Below are 27,577 nucleotides of genomic sequence, written 5' to 3'. Positions count from 1 at the left end.
TCGACAGCTGACACATTCAGGGCTTGCTCTTTTGAGCAACTTACGTTTTTTTCCTTTTTTTTTTTTTTTTAAAGATTTTTATTTATTTGACAGAGAGACACACAGCAAGAGAGGGAACATAAGCAGGGGGAGTGGGAGAGGGAGAAGCAGGCTTCCCGCCAAGCAGGGAGCCCGATGTGGGGCTCGATCCCAGGACCCTGGGATCATGACCTGAGCCGAAGGCAGACGCTCAACGACTGAGCCACCCAGGCGCCCCATCTTTTGAGCAATTTCTTAAGGCTTGTGAAATCATGAGCAGTATCTTCCTCGTCTGTTTCTGCCATGGTTCTCATCCTTCATTGTGGTTTTCTGGAGCTATATGTGTGGTATTTGTGAAATATGTTTAATTGTATAACCACATAACCTGACACTTCCCGTCTCTACCATGTTGGGGTATACAGTTCAAGTGCTAAGGACGTTCACATGGTGGTGCAACCACCACCCATCTCCAGAGCTCTTTTTGTCTTGCAAAACCTAACCTCTGCACCCATTAAGCCCCAGCTCCCCACCCCCACCCCCACCCCCACCCCCACCCTTGGTAGCCACCCTTCCCCTTTCTGTCTCTATGAATCTGATTGGTCTGTATATCTCATATAAGTGAAACCATCCAGTTCTGGTCTCTTTCATGATGGGCTTATTCTCCATCTCAGTCCTTTCAGGCTGCTGGAAGGACTAGCACGGACTGGGTCGCTAATGAACAACAAAAGTTCAGTTTTGGAGGCTGGGGCATCCAAGATCAAGGCTCGGGCAGGCGTCTGGTGGGGCCGGCTTCCTCTGTCATGCACGGCTGTGTTCTCATTGTATCCTCAGGTAGAAGAGAACTGGGGTCTCACTAGGGTCTGTTTTAGGAGGGCACTGATCCCATTCCTGAGGCTTCCCGTCTCCTGACCTAATCACCCTGAAAGCCCCGCCTCCTCCTAATTCCATCAACCTAGTTGCCCCCAAAGTCCCCATGTCCCCTAACACTGATCACATTGACGATTGGTCTTTAACATACGAATGGCAGGAGAGGGTACAAACACTCGGTCTGTATCATTCACTGAGAGTAATGTCAGGGTTCATCCATGTTCTTGCATAGGTCAGAATTTTCTTCCTTCCATTGTATGTATATGTCACATTTTGTTGATTCATTCATCTGTCAGTGACCATTTTGGCTAATTACACTTCCTGACTCTCATAAACAATGCTGCTATGAACATGTGTATAAAAATATCTCTTTAAGACTCTGCTTTCAATTCTTTGGGGTATACACCCAGAAGTAGAGTTGCTGGGTTGTCTAATGCATTTCTAAACAGCTGGATAATGAGCCTTCAGTCAGAAAATCTGAACTTCCCAGGACCCCACTCAGTTCATCTTGACACCGAGCTGCACATCTCTATTTTGAATTCTGCGGCTTCAGCCCTGGCTACTGGATTTGTCCCCATTGATAGCCCATGATTGTCAGGGTGCTCAGCCTTTAAGCTGGTTGCTTCTTCTCCCATTCCTTCATCCCTCGCACATTCTGTGGGTCTCTCAAATGTCACAGACAGTAACATCGCTCCTCTTTCCAGATCAGATGCATAAACCAACAGTATACGTGTTTATACGTGCATAAACCAACAGGACATAGCAGAGTCACATCATCCAAGAGCTTGACGTTAATCTTACTGCTAAGCCTCATGCTTACCCAGGGCTTTCTGTGTGCCAGGCATGCAGTCACCTTGTGCCTGTTAACTGCTTTAGTCTCGGCATCCCTGTTGGGTAGGAACTGATGGTATTCGCCCCATTTTATACACATGGAAACTAAAGTACGAGGACATTACATAGCTTCCCAGTGTCCCATATCCTGAAAGAAGCAGAGCTGGGAGAGTATCTAGAATGATGGAGGTGATCTTCCTGCTCTGTTCTTCAGAATTCAGTACTGTGTTCGAAAGTGGGGATGAGGGTGGGGAACTACTCCTTAAAAGGGGTGGACCCACCTGCAGAGGAAGGACGGCGGTGACAGGCACAGGACGGACATTGTGGGCCCTCCGTAAATGTATGTGAACGGATGAATTTCAGGACCGAATTGGGATAGTTAGGCCACAAAAGGTTTGTCATGTTGAAAGGCCATGTCATGAACAAGAGACGAGCATGTTCTGGGATACAGAGGGGGTGGAGATCAGTAAAGGGAGGAGACCCAGGTTTGACATAAAGAAAAATGGTCTAATTAGAAGAGGTGAGTTCTCTGACCCTGGAGATCTGAAACAGAAGGTAGATGCGGCCCTGTGTTCCTTGCCATACCTTCCTGCCTGGGCGAGCCTGCCCGGCTGTCTGCAGCGCCTGTCCCCGCCCTGGGCCCTCTCACACAGACCACTGTCAGGGGCCTCACTCTCCCTGGCCTGCTCCAGGAGCCTCAGACCACTGCCGTCTGATCTGGAACCACCCCACTCTGAGTGGCAAAGGCAGGTTCTGAATGACTGATTTCACAAAGTAGGGCTGTTTTCAAGGAAACCTTCCCAAGTGAAAAGAAGGTGGGTCAAAGCGAAGAAATGTTCCTGAGTTAACGCTGTCTCACACATGCACTGCCCTAAAGGTGAACCCCTTTCCTCTCCGATATTTTAATTTTCTTTCTGAATTCCCATTCTTCATGGAGATAATGCTGTTAAAATGTCTGCTTCCCTATAAATAGGGGGGAGATTTATAGTACTGTGGACTAAAGTCCTGCATTTCCTAGGATTCTTGCCTCCTTTGCCAGCATACTCTTCTCCCTTTTCTTATAACACAGAAATTAGATGTGGATTGCATAATTATTTATCAGAGAACCAACAACATCTCAGCGTATCGCCGCACAACGAGAAGAGCAGTTGCTGCTTCTAGCTCACTGCGTGCTGCCTCCCTCATCGCTGTGTTCCTCACTTTGGCAGGGTGATTTTAGATAATAGAAGACCATTTACAATCTTGTCTAGAAATCTTTATCCCTTGGTGCAGTCTGTAACACAGCTCAAACGTTTCTTCCCTCCTCGTTTCTTGTATATCGTGTTGGTGAACCTTTACAGGCTAATTCAGGGTTTTCCTGAAACTCTTCATTCCCCCGCAACTAACCCTTTAGCGCTTGGCAGGTTGATATGTGTGGGATTACCCTACAGGAAAAAAAGAAGTAATAAAGTACTTTGGATAAGTCACCCTGCTGCCTTTGCTTCTGAGCGCAGACTGAGCTCCTGTGGGCCTTTTGCTATCTCCCCAGACTGTGTTCCACCAGGAATGCATCCCGCGCAGGGTTGATGGTGTCTCATTTCTGCCCCAGTTCTGCGTTACAGAAGAAAGTCACCTGAGACCATTCAGAAGCATTTGACCTAGTATAGGAGGGCAGGACGTGATTGCTTTTGTATGGGAAAGAGGAATCATCTCAAAACCCCAGTGGAAGGAGGAACAGCTAGGGAGCAGAAGAAACACTTGACCTCAGAGACACTGTGGGGCCGGACAGCTCCCAGAGCGAGAGGCTTGACGATGGTGAGCCCGGAGTTAAAGCAGGAAACAGGCTGCACTTCTGACTTGGGGGTCTGTGCTGAACTTGATAGAAAATTGAGTTAAGCAGCCACTGTTCTTCAGAGACCAATTCTGCACCTCTTTTATCAGAGTAGCTTCTTTTTTTAAAAGATGTTCTTTTTAGGGGCGCCTGGGTGGCTCAGTCGGTTAAGGGTCTGCCTTCAGCTCAGGCCATGATCTCGGGGTCCTGGGATTGAGTCCTGCATGGGGCTCCCTGCTCAGCGGGGAGTCTGCTTCTCCCTCTCTCTCTACCCCTCCCTCTACCCCCACTCATGTTCTCTGTCGCTCTCTCTCTCTCAAATAAATAAGTAAAATATTTTTTTAAATAAATAAAATAAAAGATTTTGTTTTTAGATTATCTCCACACCCAACATGGGGCTCTAACTCACAACCCCGAGATCAGGAGTCACACGCTCCACACACTGAGCCAGCCAGGTGCCCCCAGAGTAGCCTCTAATTCAAGAGTAGACAACTTCCTTTTTTTTAAGTAGGCAACTTTTCATTATGGAACTGGGGGCAGCTGGTGATTAATTCTGAATAATAACTTTTTAGAACAGGGAATAAGAGGGGCCCCTGGCTGGCTGGCTCAGTCGGTGGAGCACGCGACTCTTGATCTCAAGGGTTGTGAGTTTGAGCCCCACGTTGGGTGTAGAGATTACTTAAAAATAAAATCTTTTAAAAAAATGTTTTAATAAAAAATAGAACAGGAAATAAGATGCAGTGGCCGAATTGCTCAAAGGAAGTTTATCCGGTGAGAATAAATATGTTTAAACTTAAGTTCATGGTTTCCTTACAGCCCTTTGGGATGATCACAGTCCCCTAGAAGTCATCTTCTCTGTAACTTTTCCTTTTGTAGTAGGACTTTTGACAGATCTTTACAGTTGACCAATATCTCCATTCCCGCAAGCGCGTAGGAAAATAGTATAGCAGAAAGAAAAACGAATCTCTTTTTATGGTTTATTAGCTTTCAAATCCCTGTTCCATGCATTACCTCAAGCACATCTCACCCAGTGCCTTGGGGTGTGTGGGCTCAACTCTGTGTTTCAAACCAGAAGCAGAAGCTTGGAGAAGGTGAGGGACTTGCCCCATAGCAAATGGGCAATTGAAAACATAGTATAGTTAAAAGAAGAAAGCTTTGAGGTCATGCAGAATTAAGTTTAAATCTTGACTGGCCTCCTACGATGGATACAGAGTTGAGCAAGTTAACTCACCTCTCTGAGCCTCAGCTTCTTTATCTAGAAAATTACTGACATCAACACCTGTGAGTTGCTGTGAAGACCAAATGAAAAGCCTCAGAGTAAAATGCAGGAACACAGGAAGCTGGCAACCAAGGTCAGCTGTCCCTCTCTCCTCACATTCACTTCTGGAGGAGAGAGGGCTTCCTGAATTGACCTTCAAGAATTGTCTTGTAACGCAGGTGACTGTGTTGGGCTCTAGGATTGGTTTCCTGTTCAAGTGGGTTGAAACCAGGAATTAGAAGCCAAGTTTCCTATTGCACCAAGAATGAAAGGCACCAAATTAAAGGAAGATGTTCAGCATTCTTTCTGCATTAGAACTGGGAGCCATTAGGGATAGAATAAAAGGCCAGTCACTTTTGCAGAGGCCTTGGGGCCCCGAAAGTCAGCTTACAATCCGACTCTGAATCTTATGTGTTAAATCAGGAGTTAAGGTTGAAAATCATCTTCTTATCCTTCCTCTAACCTTGCAAACATTTCGAGGTGTAACCTTGACAGCGAGAGAGGATAGTGTTTGTTTTTATTAGAAGGTCTTTCCTGTGCTTTGTGTGAAGCCACTCTTGATCGCAGCAGGGACTGGATGGAGGGAGATCAAAACAGACCTGCTGGGAGGGAAGGCTCAGCCCAGGGCAGCCAGCGTCCCTGATTTCTGAGCTTCTGCACTCTCACTGCCCACACGCGTGTTTAGGAGAGTTTGCTCTCCTGCTGGTCTGTTTAAGGCAGGGGGATTGGGAGTGTGGTATTTAGGTTGGTTATTGAGGAACTGTTTTCTATTTCTTAACGATTCAAACTTAAATCTACGTCAGTTGTTAGGGTTGCTTTGTGAGCTCTCTTCTAACTGGCCTGCAGGCATTTGCAGCTAGAACCTCAAATTTGAAATAAATATATAAAGATAAGTGTAAGTACTTCTATATATGTATATATAGTGTTTAAAATTGTGGTACAGATACACATAATGTGAAATTTCCCATTTTAACCATTTTTAAACATACAGTTCTGGGGCATTAAGTCCATTCACATTGTATATATAGTTATAATTAATAGGATTTTAAAACTTAAAATGATATTTATGCACGTCTCTGTATGTCTTTTATATTTCCCAGTAATTGAAAAAAAAAAAAGAAAGAAAGAAAAGAAAAGAAAAGAAAAGAAACCCCACTGTAAGGAGAAGGGATGTGCTTTGTTTTTGTTGCCCTGGTCCTTGTACCATTATCTCCCCCTTCAGGCCCTTTGACCTCGTCTGGCTCCTTCCTCCCTTTTTCAGACTTGCCCTTGGCCTGCCTGCTCCCAGTGTCCCTTTGAGCTCTCCCCCCTTGCTGTGCAACAGAATGTTTGGAGTATTCTATTAGAAAGCGGCCCCTTCTATTTTCCAGACACTTCGGTATCTCATTCAGAAATCCTACACTCTCTCATGTTCTGCTTTCTATTATGATCCAGCTCTGGTCTTTCAACCTGGACTTCTTCAAGTCCATCATCAGCCTCTTGTCCCTGGCCTCCTTTCCACAATTCAGCTGCAAATTCCCACATTGCCTTCCCTTAACCAAACCACACCCTTCTGCAGACACACCTCAAATCTCCATCAAACTAAGATTCTGTTTCAGCCCTGGCTTCTGTGTTTTCTGTCAAGTCTCATTTGGCCTGCAATGTATCGCTTCCTCGTCAGCCTCCTGGCTGCCTCACCCTTCTGTCTTTGGTAGGTTTCATCAGATCAGATCCTATTGTTAGAACCCGTCCAGCTTCCTCAATGCGGTCTACTCTGCCCCACGTGGTTTTGGCAGGCACGTCCCAGCTCTGTTTCCTTGGTGCTAGAAATAACACCTGACAGGAAAGAAAGAGTGGTCTGTTATCTGTTTCACTTGGGCATTCCACAACGCTTCCTGTAATTTCATTTAAATGCTCTCTTCTAACATGAAAAATGGAATGTCACTAAGATAGAAGTTTCCAGAAATGCATTCTTGGATCTAAAATCATGGACCAATTAAGAAAGGCTCGGTATGTACAGTGGACCATCAGGGTCCCCCCTCATTAGCCAGCCACCTTCTACCACCACTCCATCCATTTCCCGGACATTCTGACTTAAATTTAGGTGACAGGAGACCACTGTGTAGGGACAGTATCCTTATCCACTCAAGGAATGTTACTTAATATTATCACAGATACTATCCTTAAAGGTACCACATACAACATACCACTTCAAAAGAAAAACCTTCAACTTTAGGGTTTTAGGGAAAAAACACTCAAAACAGCATAGGTTTTCAGTCACTCCAGTATCAGAGAGTTTGGGGACTTGTTTTAGGAATAATTTTTTATCAAAAAATGATTTCTGTTTCCTTTCATGAAAGGAGAGTTGACCCTTGAACAACACAGGTTTGAACCTTGCAGGTCCACTCATGCGGATCTTTTCCAGTAAATACAGTACAGTCCTGTAAATGTATTTTCTCTTTGTTATGATTTTCTTGATAACATTTTCTTTTCTCTAGCTTACTTCATTTTAAGAATACAGTCTGTAAGACATGTAACATACAAAATATGTGTTAATCAACTATTTATGTTATGGGCAAGGCTTCTAGTCAGCAGTAAGCGATTAGTCATTAAGTTGGGGGTGGGGGGGCAGTCAAAAGTTATTCATGGATTTTTGACTATGGGTGAGGGTGGTCAGTGCCCCAACTCTCACATTGTTCAAAGGTCACCTGTAGTTTACTGTGCTCTTCAGTGAGACTGTTACACCCAGAGTTTTTTCTTTGGAAGCACATCTCCAAGAGATCCATGAGGGAACTCATGACTCCTGCTGAACAGCCAAGAAAAAGAGACACTTGTAAAAACAAGGGCTCCTTGCACGTGAAAATAGAACCCAAACCACACCTTGCATTCATTTGTACTAGTCTTAGAACACATCGAGGTTTATTAGCAAAGTTTGTGGAAAGAGAATCAACACATATGCCATCAAAATACATTATGTGTTAGTTAGCAAAGCCACATGCTCAGGCCACAATCATCCTTTCCTCGTTTGGATGGGAAGAGATCATTAAAATCACCTAAAGGGGGGAGTAATCGGGGGGGGGGGAGACAAACCATGAGAGACTATGGACTCCAGGTAACAAACTGAGGGTTTTAGAGGGGAGGGGATGGGGGGATGGGTTAGCCGGGTGATGGGTATTAAGGAGGGCACGTATCACATGGAGCACTGGGTGTTATGCGCAAACAATGAATCATGGAACACTACATCAAAAACTAATGATGTAATGTATGGTGGTTAACGCAACATAATAATAAAAAAAAAAGAAAAAGGAAAAAGACTACCCCCAAATTAATAATACACTGTATGTTAACTAACTTGAATCTAAATAAAACCAAAAAAATTTTAATTAAAAAAAAATCACCTATTCCTAATGTTCCTTCCTTGACATTGCTGTTATGTTCTATTTGAGAATATAAAAGATCACCCATGTGAATTCCTTATGGTCCTCATTTGATGTAGACAAATAGAGATTCATTGGCGATGAGCATTTTTTCTGTTCCCGGACCCCAGCTATATCCACCACACATCCCGGTTGCCTTAGGAGAACGAGGTTCCTCTGGGAGTCCTCTGGGTTAACCTGTTGCTCAGAGCCAAGAGCCAGCAGGGATAGCTGCTCAGTGAGCTGGCTCATGGAAGTCAGCACGTCCACCTTTAGTAGCTCAGATGTGCTGTTTTCAGCCAGGGACAAGCTTTCTCAAAGATACAAGGGTCCATTGTTCCCAGTAAGAGCACTGCCCCCGTGACACTGAGGTATGTTGCAATGTACCCCTGATACCTTCTGTGCGCTCAGGATGAATTAACATCGATGGTTTCACATTATACTTTCATTTGAAGTACCAGAAAGGCTATTTATACCAAACTGCACTTGTAGATCATTTAAAATTCATGCCTCATTTAAAATACAAAATAGGAATTGACATAATTACTGTGGGTCCAGAGATTTCTGTTCAACTAACAAGTTTATTAATTGATCCTTCTCTTTAAACATTTTATGGGCATTGGAATACATTTTGCTGGTATCACAGCATAGGATCGCTTAACTTAATTTTTAAGTTTTTATTTAAATTCCAGTTAGTTAACAGACAGTGTAAGATTAGTTTCAGATGTATTCAGTGATTCAACACTTCCATCCAATGCCCGGTGCTCATCGCAACAAATGCACTCCTTAATCCCCAGGATCGCTTAACTTGTATGAATTTCAGTCTATGGCCTTGGTAAAACAATAGAACTTTCAGTGTGGCTGCAGAATGTGTTCCAGTACTTCAACAGTTGTGGGCTTGAGAAATTCTGGGTTATTGATAGTAGAGTATTGCTTAGTGTTTTCATGGGTCTCCTAAGAGACCCTCAGGGCTGCTGACTTTAGAACTTGACCTCCCAGTAAAATGAGATGCAACTATGTTGTAATACCTTCACACTTCATTTTCTTTGATTCTAGAAGCTTTTTAACTCTTCTTTTAAATTTTGTTCTATTTTAGTTTTGTCCTGTTTCACTTTCTTTTTGTGCATTTTCTTCTTACGAAAAAATACTTTAAAAATTTAAGTAATTGCTTTTCTGGAATTTGTAGACCAATTTTATTTCACTACAAAACAGGTCTTAAATAATTTAATAGGGGCGCCTGGGTGGCTTGGTCCGTTAAGCGTCTGCCTTCGACTCCGGTCATGATCCCAGGGTCTTGGGATCGAATCCCGCATCAGGCTCCTTGCTGAGCAGGGAGCCTGCTTCTCCCTCTCCCTCTGCTGCTCCCCCTGCTCGTTCTCTCTCTCTCTCAAATAAATAAAAATTTAAAAGAGAGAGAGAGAACATTCCCACCATCACAGAAAGTTGCCATTGGACACCTCTGTTCTAGAGTGTTTCCATTTCTTAAATATGCATTTAAGAGGTCTGGGAGGGAATAAATGTAGAATATATTCAGAGTTTTAATCTTGGTGAAGATGAAGATTTAACATGACATTAGTTCAAAAATGATCAAAGATACTAGCATCGACACCAGACTTTGTGAAGGGGCTTATTAACATGTTAAGCAATTGTGCATAATACACATAGAACAGTCCTATTTCCAGAAGACACTTTGTGTTGCCATTCACACCTTGACACGTGCGTTTCCCTTTGTGTAGAATCACCTTTCCTTTCCTTGCTTAATTAAAACCTTTCCCATCCTTCAAGCGTGACTTGACTTCCTTTATACATGTCACCCGCTTTTGCTGATTCCTGTGCCTTCCCCTCTGCCCTGAAATTTTCCGTCTTCTTCCGTCTTTAGTAGTAATGCTTATGCAGAGCCTTTATCACACACTCTCTTCTGTCACATTTGTGTGATGTGTCACTGTCCCCACCCCATCAGAAGTGCTTTGTTCAAGAGATGCCCAAAGTCCTTTGCCTATCATGACATCTTGAAAATACTTGCCCTCGGTGGTAATTTATTCATTCAGCAGATGTTTGTGGAACGCCTACTGCGTGCAAGCCACTCTCCTAGACCTTAGGGATAGGAGGGTAAACGATGTGGTGCACAAAGAAATTAGTAAATATTTATAGAGTCGGGGAAAGCCAGGAGTGATTAATGCATAAACATTCATAATTTATTTTACCATTTTATTTGTTTTCTAAAAATTGCCATTTAGAACAAAGCAGTATAAATGAATATCAAGTTAAGATCAAGATCATTGGAATGAGCTTGGCTCTTTTTTTTTTCTTTTTCCTTTAACGGTTGCACTTCTCCCCCAAAGTGAGCAGAGGTACAACAGGAAGTCCCTTGCCTACGGACATAATATAAATAGGTTGTATGCAATGGGAACTACCTTATCAGCATGGTTTTTTGTTTTCATATTAAACCCAAAAGATACATGAACCGAGATCATCTTTTTATTTTATTTATTCACTTGTACACGTGAGTGAAAAAGAAGAGTTGTAGTAGGGTCCTGGAAGGATTCTGGTCTTGGGGTACATAGCTCCGTCTGCTGATCACTCGATTCATTCAGCGTGGGGCTGCAGGACACACGCCAGGCAGGGGAGGGGTGGGGTGAGGTGGAGGGGAGGGGGTGCATTCTCTTCGGCTCACGTTGGACAGCATTGCACGTGTCAGAGCTCTCAGGGGAGCACCCTCACCTTCTCCAGGCATAGCAAGACTGGGGGCAGGGCATCAAAAATGTGGACTTGCCGGGGGCAGGTATCAGTACTTGTTGGGAAGCATGGAGATCTGGCATCTGAGGGTAAGGAGGGGAAACAAAGCACCCAACTAGGGCTCATGCAGCTGGCCCTTTTCTGCTTTTCTACACGTTGTGTTTGGGTCATCTGTCATGTTTGGGTGGTAGCAATTTTCCTATAGGAATTTAAAAAACCATAATTACACAGCTCACAAAGTCAGTCTGGCACCTGCTTGAAATTCGCAAAATACTTTCAAGTAAACATTAGAAAGGAAGGTGGTTTAGTCGTAGACCAACAATATGTATCTCTGAATGCCCAAAAGAATTGAAAGCTGGGTGTCAAGGAGGTATTTGTCCAGCTGTGCTCATCATAGCATCATTCCCAACCGTGAAAAGGTAGAAACAACACAAGTGCCCAGTGGTGGATGAATGGATAAGAAAAAATGTGGATGCATACAATGGCATAGGAAGGAAATTCAGACACAGGCTACAGCATGAATGAACCTTGAGGTTCATGCTAATTGAAATAACCCAAGTGCAAAAGGACAAGTGTCGTCTGATTCCACTTGTACAAGGTCACTGGCGTAGCCAAAATTCAGAGACAGAAGGTGCAAGAGCAGTCGCCAGGAGCTGAGGGCAGGGAGTTAGTGTTTAATGGAGCCACGGTTGTAGTTTTGCAAAATGAAAATAGTTCTGGAGATTGGTTTTACAACATGAATGTACTTAATATGGAACTATGTACTTCAGAATGGTTAAGATGGGGGCGCCTGGGTGGCTCAGTGAGTTAAGTGTCTGCCTTCGGGCTCCGGTCATGATTTCGGGCGTCGGGCTCCCTGCTCAGTAGCCATGTGGGGCTGGCAGCTACTAGACTGGGAAGCATGTATATAGAACATTCCCACCATCACAGAAAGTTGCCATTGGACACCTCTGTTCTAGAGTGTTTCCATTTCTGCTTCTCCCTCTGCCCCTCACCCTGCTCATGCTCTCTCTCTCAAATAAATAAATAAAATCTTTCTTAAAAAATAAATTAAAAAAACAAAATGGTTAAGATAGTTAACTTTCTATTATGTATATTTTACTCTAACTGAAAATTAAATATACATCTATTTCTTGAAATGACATATATTCCTGTTTAAAAACCTGTAATGCATCAGCTAAATACCCGCTCACACTAAATTCTTCACTAATCATCCTTCTACTATTACCCTGTTCACATGTGAGCTCTTTAATTATTATCTTAATAGAAATTGCTGACCTTTTCGGGCACCTGGGTGGCTCAGTTGGTTAAGCGTCTGCCTTCGGCTCAGGTCATGATCCCGGGGTCCTGGGATCAAGCCTCTCGTTGGGCTCCCTGCCCAGCGGGGAGTCTGCTTCTCCCTCTCCCTCTGCCTGCTGCTCTACCAGCTTGTGCGCTCTCTCTCTCTCTCTCTCTCTCAAATAAATAAATATTCTTAAAAAAATTGGCTGACCTTTTAATTTCAAATCATAACCTAGAGCTCAGTAAATAGTGCACTGTGTTCATTAAATATGTTATAAGTAGTACTATCTGTTTTGTTGTCATTTTGTTTTACTTCCGGAGCAAACGTAATTCTCTTTGTCAACCCTGTGGCCCTTGCTCCATAATGATAGCACTTAGGGTTGGTGCGGAGTGTGACGTGCACAGCTCCCCTTCTCCACGTTGCTTCAATGGTGGTAGCAGAACAGTACACAGGTCCTACCTGCCCATCGGAGGGAGGAGGAAACATAAAAAGGGGCCGTGTTCTTTCTTAGGCCCCTCGCCCCAGAGCTGCCACCCAGCTGTGCTGTTGTGCCCATGGGGAGACACTGCCTGTGGCCCAGGACCCGCTCTTACACTACTTAGGGAACACAGTACCCTGAGATCGGACTCCCCCCGACCAAGCATGGTCATTGTGCTTGCTCTGTGTGATGCTAGAAATATTTTCCAGCATCCTCTTAACTTCTGTTTCTTAAAAAGGTTTGCTACTTGCAAAGCATTTATTGACCAGCAGAGGAGATCATATTAGCTTAAGCGCAGGGTCGAAAGCAAGCACTTCAGTGCCCATCAATATATTATGCTAATGAGTGAGATCGGAGGTTCAGTAAAAAGTCCCTTCTCATTGCTGTCTTCCGCACATCAGTACCTGAACTATCTTGTAATCCTTATAAACGTTGGACCACATGGAATCCTTGTGTGGTCAACGGGTAATATTTATTCTCCAGGCGGCTGTATTACATCCCACCTCTAGCTGGTCCTTGACCTCCAAGAGTTTATGGGCTGGGCGTTCTTCTCACCTGATATGAATGTGGTGTCATTCACAGTAGAAATCACTCTAAGGCTCTCTCTCTAGCCCATCCTCAACTTTGCACTCACGCAGTAACTCTTTCTACAACATTCCTGGCACCATCACTGGCTTATACTGATCTCTCCTGGAGTGGACAGGTCACTGTTTAGGGAGGCAGCTCTGGTTATTACAGCTTTTCCTTAAACATTGGGCTGAGAATGACTTCACTCTCATTTCTGCCCATGCTCCACATTCTGCCTTCCTGGAAAATAATGATCATTTCTTTCTGGAGTTGTTCCTACTAGAGGTGCAGATTATTTGCTGAATTCTTCTGTGACGTGGTTTACAAAAGGCCATCTGGTAGACTTCAGTGTCATAGTTTGATCCTGGGACCATTACCATCTGATGTCCATCAGTGCACCCTAAAATAGCCTGAGCTTCGCCAGCAGCCCCTCACTGCCAGGCCCTGTTGAACCCCTGGTCCTGTGTAGCACCCATATACGTTAAGAGCATTCCAGGGCCATCTGGACAGAAGAGAAGAGAAGGCCTACATGTGCTTTGGGAGGCTCAGTAAAGGCTTCCTGGAGAAGCTGACCTTGGATATGGACCTTACAGAGCTCAGGGAGTCTTAGCCCAGACTGAGCTTGCAGGATTACAAAGAGGCTTTATGTGTAAGGGCCCAGAAGCAAGAAGACATGGGGAAAAATTAAGAGATGGAGACCTATCCTAGTTATGCTTCAGAGCACATATTGTGCAGATCCTTAAATGTCACAACCAGATTGTGTTCTTCAGTAGGCCATGGCAAGCTGAAGATTTTTTAGTTTTTCTTAGTTAGGTACCTTCTGGGGAGGTTAGATTGTGGTAGAGTGGACGGTGTATTGAAAGGGAAGAGACCAGTTAGGAAGCTTCATGATGGGCTAGACCATGAGCATCTCAACCAAGGCAGGAGTACTTAGAAGGATTATTGCCCCCACATCCTCACCTCTACTTGATATTCTCATGCTTTTTGTTCTTGCTAATCTAATGAGTGTGAATTGGATTTTCATCATTTTAGTTTGCCTTTCATTGATTATTAATGAGATTGGGCATTTTTTCATATGGTTATTAGTCACTCCTTATGCCCAGAATTAAATATTTGTTTGTCTTTTTCTTCATTTGTAGGAGGTTTTTTTAAATTCATTCCAGTAGCTAATCTTTTGACTTAAATATCTGCATGTATCTACCTTCTCCAGGACTGTTCCTTAACCCCTACCCTTATTTATAGTCTTTTTTTTATACAAGAAATTTTAAATTTTGATGTCATATCTATAAATCATTTCTTTTAGGGTGTATCCTGTTCTTGTTTAAGAAATCCTTCCCTACCTCATGACCGTAAAGAGAGTTCCCAATGTTTTGTTCCCATTATTTAGCTTTTTAATTTCAAAAGTTTTGCCTTTGTTCTGTATTGGGTTTATTTGGGTACCAGTTGTGAGGTAGGAATCTTAATTTTATTTCTCTCCAGCCAAAAGTCAGTTGGATAGTCAGCCCTTTCCCTGTTTTGTGTCATTTCTACTATATACTATCCCACACCTGCTGTGGTATCCTTCTGGGTTCTTTCTTATCTTCCATGGATTGATTTGTCTAGTCGTGTGCCAATACCATATGGAATTAATTGCCATAGTTTTGTAGTGTGATTGATACCTGGAAAGGCCAGTCCCCTATCTTTCTTCTTTTTGTTTTATTTATCTTTGAAGTTATCTTACCTAACTGTGCTCTTACTCTTTGTTGTGAATTTAAGAATTGGTTGGCCAAGCATCCCAAAGTGCTCTTGGGATTTTTATTGGAATTGCATTGAGCTAATAGGTTATGTTTAAGAGAACTGACATCTTTATAGTATTAAGTCTTCTCACCAATGAACAAAGTATTCCTCTCCATTGATTCAGACCATCTTTTATGTCCTTCAGTGAAAGGGTATAATGACTTGCACCTTCATTTATTATTTGTTGAAACGTCCAATATTTCAGTTCCAGATTACAGAATAACTCTATAGTAATAAATGCTAGAATAATGAAAAACACATTTTAAAGCAGTTTGGGGTTCTATCAGATTGAGGGGATAGAGCTAGCTTTTATTTTCTCCTGTTGGATAACTCTCCTTCCTGTGTATATCAACAGTAATTCATACAAATGTACCGTTTGCCATTGCCGAGCAAAGTTTTGGAGCAGGCCATGAAAGACTTCTGCCCCTTGGTTGACATTCATTCCACCAGTGGGCACTTGGCCCAATAGCTATTCACCAAACAGTAAATCCACTAACTGCATGACGCCTGTGTATGTTCTCTGCACAGTAAAATTATGAATGATTTTGTCAAATGATTGGTGTCAATAAGGGTCACTTTATCTATAGCATATTCCTTTCCTAATGAACCATTGTTTTTTCTCCAGATCACTTTCAGTATTTTACCAGCCATTGGCATCCGGGCTTCCCATCCAGCATTGTGGAAGGTTGTTTCTATGCACCCCACACACTCATTTGCCCATACCTAGCCTTCTTGGATTCTTTCCCAGCCTCCATGATTTCTCATAATTTGCTAAACTGACACTAGTTTCAACCTCTTATTTCCCAATTAAGTGATCACATCAGCATTTAAAATATCAGCCCATTCCGGGGTGCCCATTCCTGGGTGGCTCAGTCAGTTAAGCATCTGACTCTTGATTTCAGCTCAGGTCATGATCTCAGGGTCATGAGATTAAGCCCCACATTGTGCTCCACGTCTGCTCCTCTCAAGTCTGTTTGAGAGTCTCTCTCCCCCCTCTCCCGCTGCCCCTCCCCACCCCCACTCGTGCTCTTGCAATAAATAAATAAATAAATAAATAATAAATAAAATATTTAAAAATATGTATCAGCCCATTCCTACTCACAAAAAACGTACTTGTTTTTAATATTGCTATGTTCTCTGTCACATAACCTGAGTTCAGAGGCACTTAAACACCAGCATTAAGTATTTGTTCAGGAGATTCCTGTTCTGACTTATAAGACCGTAGTATAAGGTACATTTTTTTAAAACAATGCAATGGATAAAAATGATTAACTAGATAAGCAGCCTTTGAGTTGGCTCAAAATCTAAAGCTTATTGATGCTTCTTCATACTCTAAGGGTGATAGAGGAAAGAGTATTTGCTTCAAATGCCACGGCTCTTGAGGGGGAAATCTGGTAGGAAATTTTAGGCGACTGCAGAAAAGCTCACTCAGCTTTCCTTCAGTTCTTTAACCGGATTAACATTAACGATTTCATTGTCATTTGTGTTTCTCCAGCTTCCAATCGTAGAAAAGATAAGAACCATTGCACAGGCTGTGTATGGAGCCAAAGATATCGAACTGTCTCCTGAGGCACAATCCAAAATAGATCGTTACACGCAACAGGTAAAAGTTACACTTTTAAGGGGGAAAAAATCCGCCTTGTGGCTCTTAAAATACTCACCTTGACGTAAGGACTGTTATAAGTCTCACCAGCCGAACATGATTGAATCTACGTGGTCTACAAAAATTGAATTAACATCCTTGGGTAGTTTGTTGACTATAAACAGAACAGTAGGGCGAGGGTGTGTACCCTCTGATAGATCCATCATTGACTTTCGTGGTTATCAGGTGGCTGATATGGGTGGTGTCGGATCTGTGACATGTGGTGGTGAGTCCCTCCTGCTCAGCCAGAAACACGGAAACTTCTTGGATGTGTGGCTCTGGTGTCAGAGCTGGACGATGTGTAGCACCCCCTCTTCATTGCAGGGCTCTTACTATCTTAAAAATGTTACACGATGCCAGGTAAGGCAAGTCGTCATGCAGCTTTTAAATATGGGGGTGTTTGGTGTTCCTTTTTTATGCAAGTGGTTCACTGGCTTGGTGCTGAGATTTTCCACCCAAGTTGAAGGTCCTGTCATCGTCTACCTCTAGAGAGTGACAAAGGCAAATCAGCAAGCGGCTGTGAAGGTGGTGGGGACTCAGCCACCTGAGTCTGGTCCTAAAAATGATCGTGTTTCATGGATTCCATCCACTGCAGCTCATTCAGCCACCCCGACCAAAATGACCCTAAGCCCCGAATGCCCCCTCCGGTTTGCTATGATATGATAGAAATCAAAGCACTTCCAAGAGCTAGCCGGCAAAAGAGCTTCATCATGAGCATCACGGATCTCCTTTTTTCAATTCCCAACTCCTAAATCCTATTTGTAAATCGTATTTGACATTATGCTGAATATACCAGTGCTGACCAGAGTATTCTCCCAGGTTTGGTAAGATAGTCAGCAACTTGTTTGTTCGTAGAATTTTCCAAATATGACCTCAGCTTGTGCTTTTATTTTATTTTATTTTTTTTTTTTAAGATTTTATTTATTTATTTGACAGAGAGAGACACAGCAAGAGAGGGAACACAAGCAGGGGGAGTGGGAGAGGGAGAAGCAGGCTTACCGCGGAGCAGGGAGCCCGATGCGGGGCTCGATCCCAGGACCCTGGGATCATGACCTGAGCCGAAGGCAGACGCTTAACGACTGAGCCACCCAGGCGCCCCTCGGCTTGTGCTTTTAAAAAAATAAATAATTCCCTTGGGGCACCTGGATGGCTCAGTCGGTTAAGCGTCCAACTCTTGATTTTAGCTCAGGTCATGATCTTAGGGTCCTGGGGTCAAGCGCTGCATCAGGCTCCACGTTCAGTGGGGAGTCTGCTTGAAATTCTCTCTTTCTCCCACTGCTGCTTCCTTGCATGCTCTCTCTCTCTCAAATAAATAAATAAATCTTTAAAAAATAAATAATTCCCCAGAATTATTCTACACACCGGCATGGATCTGCAGTGAAATTTCACTCGTATATAATGAAATGAGTAAAGTGAGGTCATTGTCATGAGTCTTTTTTTTTTTTCACAAGTTTTTAATAATATTTAAGGACTATTGTTTGTTCTAACATTAGTTCCTTCCCTTTTTTTCAGTCTAAAAAACTTCTTTTTTATATGAACTAATATGGTGCTAGTATATACCATATTGGTTTTTTTCTTTTTTTTAAATATCTGTACTGGCAAAATGTTAAATTGAAAACCTACATCAGTTCAAATTATTTCACTAGTTGAATGATCTCTAAGACCCAAAATTCCTACCAGAACAATTGTGATTGTCCCCCAGCAGAATTCTGATCATTGTATGAGAGTATTCCAGCATTTCAAAAAAGAAAGGCCCCACCCCACAAATGAAAATATCCTAAAATTGTCCAAATACTTTTAAATTGAATCATAAGAAAGTCTGCATGCGTTACCTCTGAAGACTGCATTCCTTTTATCCCTGTCTACTGAGGGAATATTCCTTAAAAGTTATGTGTTCAGTATGTGGTTGCCATCAATTAGCAAAGTCTCTCAAGGGACACTATGTACCCTTTAATCGGAACCAGGCTGCGAGGACACTGTCCTTTTTGTGAGACCCACATGTGACTTCCTGCCCTTTCACCTTTGGAACTCTGGGTCAGGCGTTGCCTGTGGTCCTTAGAAATAAGAGGCTTAAAAAGTGACCTCATCTTAGTTCATATAATGTAATCGCAGATCAAATAGCCGTGATTCATAAACCAACACAAAGGGACCCTTTGCTTCTTGACAGCCTCCAAGAATGAGGGAACAACAGGACTGAGAGCCTCATTACAGAGCCTTTCTCCAGATTACCTTTCTGAGCCCCAGATATTAATATCATTGGAAATAGTTTCAACAGCTGCTATTGCTTCTACTTCGCCTGAAAATAGCCACACTTTCTCCCAAACACACACGTCATGGCGCCTTCCTTAAGGAGATTTCTCCGAAATAAATAATAGACACCCTCAACCACGTGACGGTTGCTTGGAAATGAGGGTTCATCCCATCTTCTTGCCCAGTGAACCGGCACCTGCCGTGTGCCTGATCTGAGCCTCAGGGATGGTGTGTCGTCAAGTTGAACACACACAGGAGACTAATTTGTACTCAGTGAACACCTTTCCTTTCCTTTCTTACAGGGTTTTGGAAATTTGCCCATCTGCATGGCAAAGACCCACCTTTCTCTATCTCACGAACCTGACAAGAAAGGTGTACCCAGAGATTTCATTTTGCCCATTAGTGATGTCCGGGCCAGCATAGGTGCTGGATTCATCTACCCTTTGGTTGGAACGGTGAGTAGCATTCTCCAGAAGCCTTCCCCAGGCTGTGTGTCCTGATGCCTTCAATCCTTATGTTCTGCCTACACTTTGCAAGTCAGGTGTTGGGAAGTAATAGTATTTGCTATTTTTCTAAACATTCTCTTCCACCATGTAAAACTCCTCTGCCGTCATGGTTTGGATTTTTCTTTTTCTTTTTTTTAAGATCAGGTGTTCAGGATCTCTTGAGTCATAAAACTGATTCCACTCACAGAACTCGGAAGAGAGTAACTTGGTACAGTTCGGTCTGATGTTTAAACAGTGGAATGGCTTAGTATAGTGTCTCTGGACCTTTTTCACATTATTGTATTCAAAATGATAAGATTTTACTCTATTCAGATAAATGGAGGTGCCTGCTCATGCCAGACACCTCCAAAGGCTGGGAAAATCCGTGTTTCACCATCTGCCTTCCTCCTCAGCACATCAAGTGGGAAACTCTGCCTTAGAAAATGAGCGAATTAAATGAGTTTTCATTTTTAACAGTGTGGTGGGATTGCTTACTATAGGATAATTATGTTATTTCAGATATTTTATGGAGGGAAGGGAAATACCAAAGATATAAAAATTTATCAAAGCACTTAAAATACATGATGTTGGGCTTTATACATAAAATGCTTCTTTATAGCCCACACAGTGATAGACCTTCCGTTGGTAACCATCAGTGGCCAAAATCCGACTTCTCATCCTTGGAGTGCTCCTGGATTAGATTTAGAACAAAAAAATTCTAAGTCACCATTATCCTTATTGTTGTTGTTACAGATTGATCCAAGTTCAAGCAGGAAACATTATAACAATTTTTTTAATAAGCCCATGTGGCTCTGTTGTGATGTAAATAAGCAGTGGATAGGCAAAAGTACATAAAAAATGCAAAATTTTTGCCTTGGTGTATATACATTTTATCTAATGTTGGGCAAAATGTTTTCAGTAGGCGTGTCTTGAATTCTTTATTGCATCTGAGGCGTGGAGGTACCAGTGGGGTGTCAGGAGCACAGGGGCGTCTAGAAAGCATGGTATTGGCATTCTGAATGCCCTCAGCCAGGGGTAGCAAGAGTAGCTTCCGACTGAGGTGGGTGAGAGAGGAGGGTATGTGGAAGAAGAGAGTCACGAATACTTCACAAAAGCTGCAACCTCCAACCCGGGGAAACAGTGAATTTCAACTCAAGGGCACAATGTACATGACAGGCCCAGAGAAGTCCAGTGTGGCTGGGGTTGGACGGGATGGGGAGGCTGAGAAATGGCATTGGGATAGCAAGACAGGGCCAAGCTATTACAAAGCTTGATTACCATCAATGGGAACTTGGGTTTTTCTCCTGTGCACACCGGGGAGTCACTTTAGGATGGTTTCTGCGTTTGTTTTGGGTTTTTGTATTTTTTATAAGAAGAAGAAGAAGGTGATCTGATTTTTATTTTAGAAAAAGAGCTCTGACAGCCGATGGAGAATGTTCAGAGGGCCAAGGGCCAGAGCCAGGGAAATATCAGTTGAGGCCAGAGTTCATCAAGGTCAACACTGCGATCACTGAAGCTAATGTGGAGAGAGAGGCGACTTTGAGACATATTTAAGGGTAGCCACCTGCACGTGGGGTCATGGGGTCGGCCACTTGTAGCTTGGCTGGGATGGTGGTGCCGTCGGTCCTGGAAGGAACACGGCGGGAGGCGGATGGGCAGAGCAAGAAATGAGTCTGGCTTAGATGTGGAGGACTGCGAGGGTTAACAGGATATATAAAGTGGTCTGTGGATCTATTAGAAATACAGACACAGCACTCAGAGGGAAGGAGTAGAAAGGAAGGCCTTGAGAGTTTTAAGAATATAGATGAAAGCAGATGTTGAACAGGGGAGAAGCAAGGATAAGCACGACAGAAGTGAGAAGAGGGTGAAGGACCATACTCTAAAAATGTCTACATTTACAGAGCCCTGAGAGGAGTCTGGGAGGACCCATTGAAGGTCTGGGGGGTGTGAGGAGACCAGGGAATCCCACAGGAGTCCGCGGGAGGTGTAGCAACAGTGTTGGTACAGGGAGAAGGGTTGAAATTTTATGGGTGCCGAATGACATTTCCAGAAGGGAGGAGGGGCGTGATTGCAGAGGGGCACAAGGGAACTTTCTGGGGTGATGGAAATACTCTATATTTTGATTATTTTGATTGTGGTGATAGTTCCATGACTATATACCTTTGTCAGAACTCATAGACCTACACACTAAAAAAGATGAATTTTATTGAGTATAACTTAACTATACCTCAATTAACAAAAATGGATAGTGAGAAGAGTTTGCTTTTTATGCTCCCTAGAATGGCCTCAATGATGGCAGCTCCTCAGTGCTAAAAGTCTCCTGAGCGTTGGTCAGTGAAGGCCTTTGCTTAGGAATAAGAGCACAGCCTGGGAGAGCAGCCCAGAGAGACTGGAAGACCGAGAGACGAGGGGCCGTGCCACGGAGCGGGGGGCGGGGGGGCAGAACTGAGGAGAAAGTCAGCCTCCTTCAGAATCTATCCTGTCTTGCCCAGATTAAAACCCTGCAGTATCTCACCCAACAAATTCATTCATTCATTCATTCATTCAGCCAGTGTGCATAAGGCACTGTGCTCAGCGCTCTGGGTAATCCCCCAAATAAAGAAGCTTTCCAGTTCTGGCAGCTTACAGCTAATAGAGGTAGATAGAACTGAATTAGAGAGACAATGGTTTGGTATAAAAATTAGGAACCAATAATTGATAGCCTTAATAGTTCTGAGCATTTGATAGTCATTAAATAAAAATCATCATATAATCTAAAATCCTGTGGTCACTAATAAGCAAATGTATGCTATGCATCCTTGCCCGTCCCGCCACCACCACGTGTGAGAGCAGTTCTGACATCAGAATTCTAGAACCGCCGCTGCTCCACTCATAGGACAACAACTGTGTGGATTCGACCCCGGGGGGGCGGCCGTGGGCTCACTGGGTGTCCTGAGGAGAGCCTTCTGCCACCGTGTGGCGCCCCCACCTCAGGGCAAGGCCGGGAGCATCAGTGAAACAATCCAGCCTGAGGAACCAGGAAGGAAGTGGTGTCTGACTAAAGAAGTTCCTGGAAGTCAGGGAACGGTCACGGTCACATGGAGGCGGTGGCCTTAGAGGTCCGCTTTCCATGCCGGCAGGAAGTTGCGCGTGGATCAGGGCAAACGCACCGCTGGGAGGCCAGGATCGCCTAATAAGGGCTGGTATTTACTTTTGCTTGATCCCATTTTGGCCCCTGCCCCAGTCTGCTGAAATGCTTCCAACATTCATCACCCGTGCAGGAGACACGGTGTAGTAATTTCCTGCCGAGATGACCGAGGGAAAGGGGAATGGGGACACCGGAGGGGCTGGTTCCTGCAGGTGGGAAAATTCTAGCATCGTGAGTCACTCTTACTCTTAATCACGAAACGTGCTTATTTGAGTACTTGTGAAACACATATCCGTCTATCCACTCCGGAAGGAAAGCCCAAACTCAGACCTCAAAAATCAGAAAGCTTCTCATTTTTTCTGCAGTGTTCATTCATTCTCTCAGTCTCTCATACAACCACGTGGAGGTGAACAAGATCAAGTCCTTCCCTAATGGGTCTTATGATGTACCCTAGTAAAAGAAAACATAACAAGTACAGAAAGCTGTGGACTTGAGAACAAAGGAGAAGCACCCTCTGACTACGTAGTAGGTCTCAAAGGGGAGAATGTCAATAAAGCAAGTCTGTCCTCAAACAATAAACATCTCCAGCCCTGCTGACTTTGAGCAATCACGCGGTAAAATGCTGGGGAGTTCAGTTTTCCCCTCCAGATTTAGCTTTGTAAATATTTACTGCCTGACCTCCCCTCCCCCACTGTCTTTACTTATAGGCCGATGTTTTTTGCCATTTAATTTTTTCATCATGTTCTATTTACTTATTACACAATACAATAATAATGGTAATAAATACCATTAACTACCATAGACCTTTCACCAGTACATTTCACTTTTCCCCAAGCTGTTTGTATAGAAACACCCAATACAAGGATTACGCAGCTTATGGACATCTGAGGCCTTTGTTACCACTCTAACATGCATTCACAGGGTTTCCCATCTGGCTGTAGCTAATTTTTCCTTTGTAAAATAAGTCTTCATTCCTACTAAGCACGTATGTATTCTTGTTTCTCTTTAGTGACGTACTTACATATTATTTCTGGCATATTATTGAAAGCTCCAAAATAGTACAAGATTCTTGCCCAGCTCCTCACTACTTAGTGAATCTCCCTGTAAGAAACAGTTTAACAAATACAGATCTTTGATGTGGGAAGAAAAGAGCAAATTGTTTTCAAGATTTTCCTACCCTGTATTCTAGATTACCCTGTTACGTTTCCAAAATTCTTTCAAAGCTCATGGTTTATGGTGTTCAATAAACCTAATAGCTTATTAAATTTCTCCAAAACAGTCTTGGGCCAAAAGAAATCTACTAGGTGGTCTTTGTCTTCTGGTCACGTTGTTTTGATATTGTCTTTAAGTTTCTATAATTTACAAGGGCTCTTTAATCATGTGGCATAAATTTCACGACATAAAAATATTAGCCTGTAAGTGAAGTATGTGCCATGATAGTATTGAGAAGTAAATTACACCCCACATAGAGAAAGACTATGAAAGACACCAAAATGGTAACACTGGGCTGCTATATTATAAATAGCTTTTTTTCTTTACTTTTCTGCTTACTTCAATATCTGCATGGAGCATGTGTCCCTTTCATAACATGAAAATACAATAAATAGTGGCACCTGGGTGGCTCAGTCGGTTAAGCATCTGCCTTCAGCTCAAGTCATGATCTCAGGGTCCTGGGATCGAGCCTCGAGTCGTGCTCCCTGCTCAGCGGGGAGCCTGCTTCTCCCTCTCCCTCTGCCCCTCCCCTTGTTCATGCTCTCTCTCTCTTTCTCTCTCTCTCTCTCTCAAATAAATAAATAAAATCTTAAAAGAAAAGAAAATACACTAAATAGGCAGGTGATTAACTAAAAGCACTTGGAAACAATGTTTATATAAGGCCAGTCGGTTGCCAGAGAGTCAGGACACATGTGCAGCAGGTGGAATCTGGCAGGTCGCATCACCTTGCCCATCGCAGCTGCCCCGCAGGGTTTAAACACCTGTAAAGTTGAGACACTGAAGGAAGCACAGAGGACTTAGGATGTTCCCATAAGAAATGCACTCCTGAGTGTGGTTCGTCTGGTTCTGTCTAATGTCTGCTGGCCCCAGATCTGCTATGGAAGCACAAGACTGTGTTTTCTCTGCTCACTTGTCCAGGGGCTCTTCTTGGCCACCGTCATGGGGTAGAGAGCGGATGAGTACGTCCTCCCTTCTCAGGCGCTCTCACACAGCTCTGCATGGAGCTCACAGCTGCATGGAGAGGTGTCCAGCTACCTGTGAATTCCACCAAAGGTCCATTTGATGTTAGTGTTCAGTGTATCTGACTATTCTCTTTCGATCACACACCGAGCCTCCCAAAGAACTTAGAAAGAAGTCCTCATGTAGTGAGGCCCTCTTGAATATGAAATCTTCTTTATTGACAAACATGGGGCATAAAATGAGGACATGACGACTCTCAGGGACAAGAATATGGGCTAGAATCTTGGGGTTAAGCAGCCTCCTGGTTCACACCTAAGGGATTATGTTGTCCTAGGCCACTGATATGGGGATCACTGCCAGGTAGAGCATTTCTGGGAGGCAGAGCAGCGCCTTGAAACCGTACAGAAATAGACTGAGTGCTTTCGCCTCACAGACTGACAAGCAGAGAAAGACATCTTGGCTGGGGGACTAGACGATGCAGCGGGTCAAAGCTCCCCCCTCCCTTCCCATGCCCTTCACTTTGGTCCCTGCACTCTTCCTGGAGCAGAGCAGTGTTGGTGCGTTTTTTGCTCCTGCCGTGATTGGCCTGGCCTGGACCCATCACGGTGTGTGGGTCTATCCAAGGAAGAGGGGCCGAAAGATCAGTGGTAAAGCAAGCAGTTTACGGAGCGAACAAACGAACGAGCACTGGTGTGGCCTTCATTTCCACTCTAACCTGACCCGGCTCCATCTCTGCCCAGGTCTGACCTGGTCAGCCGCTGACTGCATTGCTTGGCCGGGCTCTGGAAAGCAGGAAACTGCTGGAGTGTAGTTGGGAAGTGAGTGATGTCATCCACAACTCATGCTGGGTGGAGACTTAGTGGACTGGGGGGCAGGGGGTGGGGGGGGTGAAGAAGTAGACTCTGGCCCCACCCCGCTAAGTCATGGCCGGTTTGTTCTTTCTCATGTTTTTGTTAAGCTCACTTTGTAAAAGTATGTCCTGAATGTTTAGTTTCTACTGGATCTGATTCAGGTCAGCGACGTTATTCTCAAGCTCCGTGGGGATATGTTCCCTCCTCTGTGTGCCGGCCCCACTTAGGGATGCATGGTTATAAACTTGCTTCACTCGGTTAAGCATGAAGGTGAATTAATTCAGATCTTGTAGGTTCAAATCAAATGCATCACTCCCCACATTTTCCAAAGATTTATGGCCAGTTACATAGTGAAAAAATTAAACATTCACTCTCTGGGCTGCACTTTAAGATTTTATTTATTTATTTGACAGAGAGAGAGAGAGAGAGAGCACAAGTAGGCAGAGCGGCAGGCAGAGGGAGAGGGAGAAGCAGGCTCTCCGCTGAGCAGGGAGCCCGACGTGGGGCTTGATCCCAGGACCCTGGGATCATGACCTGAGCTGAAGACAGCCACTTAACTGACTGAGCCACCCAGGCGCCCACCCACCCCCGCCCCTGAGCCACCCAGGCAGCTCCCCCCACCGGGGGTGTACTTTAAATGCAGTGGATAAGCAGTCACGTAGTAAAGGGCTCACTGTCCCATGAGATCATGCGGAACTCCCTTGGCCATGGAGCATCCCTCAGACCCTCAGAAACTACAAAATCACCCCCTCCTTTTTACTCCTTGCCCTCCCTCTCTTGCTTTCCCTGCCTTCCCACCCCAATCCTCCCAAATAAACAAAGAATTCTAAGCTGATTTCTTTTGAGTCCTGCAAACAGCCTTTCTGTCTCCCCTGCTCCTTGGCCCTGGTTACCCCAACACCTGAAATGAACCAGCCTCCCGCCCTGTCCATGGCTCTCCCTCCCCAGCTGGGCTCTGTTTCTTCGTACCATGTCCTTTCACTCTGTTCCTGGGGATCTGCTTGGTTTCCTCTGCCCACCCAGCTTGGGTCCCCTGCCCGCTGCCCTTCCTCATCTCTGCATCAGAATTTCCTGCTTTCTCCCCAACATGCCTTCCTCTGGCTCAGGCATCCACTTGGCTCCTCCCCGCGACGTCCCTGCAGCAGGCTGCCTGGTTGCTTTGTGACCACATCTTCCTCCCCAGTGTCCAGAGGCCAGCTACACATGTGTCTGTCCAGCAGGAGAGAAGTCGTCCCTGTCTTCCGGTGTGACGTGTTTTAGGGGAAAGGAAGGTGACCAGCAGCACTCTCGAGTTCCAGAAACCGTTTATCAGATTGACGAGCCAGGGGAAGCTCTGTGACTCATGAAAATGACATTTCTTCTCTATTGCAGAAGGTTGCCTAGGTCCAAGTCCATTTGCTTACAGGATCTTTTTTTGCCCCTAGTTTGATGCTGATTTATTTTTAGCATAAATATAAAATTACTTTAAATGAAATCGGCCTTGGCCGGGGTAATAGGCTGAGTAATAACATTTTCAGATATCTCTGTCATTGAGTTAAAGTTTTCACCTGTGGTTATCAATCCCCATGTGTTGGTTCCTTCTTACTTTTCTACAAACTGAGAAGAGGGTGCTTAAGTGCTTAGGCATCCAGCCCTACAATCGGTATATTGATCTTTTGTTTTCTCTAGGGATTGGTGAAGTATTGGCCCGTTTCTCCTCCACTTCCATCTACAGCCTACTTGTTTTCTCCCTGTGTTTGGTTTGGATTTAGAGCATAACATTGATAATGGAAGCATTCCCCAGTCCAGAACTTCTGAAAGACACCCGTAGAATTATCTGGTACTCCTGGAGCTTCTCTTTAGTTCTGTGCCTCTTTGTTGTATACTTGGATATCCCAGTCTTTAGTAATATCCATATAATCGGAAGCAGCTCAGTAATTTATGTGAGAGAAATAAAATTAATACAAACGAGAATGCCGGTTTTCCCAACTAAAGGGCCCAGCGGTCCTCAGGGTCAGTTTGAGGGCGTGGTGGGAATGGATTAATAGAAAGA

The 27,577-nt window shown here is 44.0% G+C and overlaps 1 protein-coding gene across 2 annotated transcripts in view; it reads left to right on the top strand.

Annotated features, from left to right (window-relative positions):
- The window catches only part of MTHFD1L (methylenetetrahydrofolate dehydrogenase (NADP+ dependent) 1 like), a 182,811-nt gene that overhangs the window by 116,239 nt on the left and 38,995 nt on the right, over positions 1-27,577 (top strand). For both annotated transcript variants that reach the window (XM_032407668.1, XM_032407667.1), the window contains 2 exons: positions 16,514-16,621; positions 19,213-19,365. In XM_032407668.1, coding sequence (XP_032263559.1) covers positions 16,514-16,621; positions 19,213-19,365 — 261 coding nt within the window. The remainder of the gene's footprint in view (positions 1-16,513; positions 16,622-19,212; positions 19,366-27,577) is intronic.

The sequence above is a fragment of the Phoca vitulina genome, unplaced genomic scaffold (assembly GCF_004348235.1).
Source record: "Phoca vitulina isolate PV1807 unplaced genomic scaffold, GSC_HSeal_1.0 scaffold9, whole genome shotgun sequence".
NCBI classification, from domain to species: domain Eukaryota; kingdom Metazoa; phylum Chordata; class Mammalia; order Carnivora; family Phocidae; genus Phoca; species Phoca vitulina.
The sequence above is the reverse complement of the archived record's forward strand: the minus strand, read 5'-3'. Positions and strand labels throughout refer to the sequence as shown.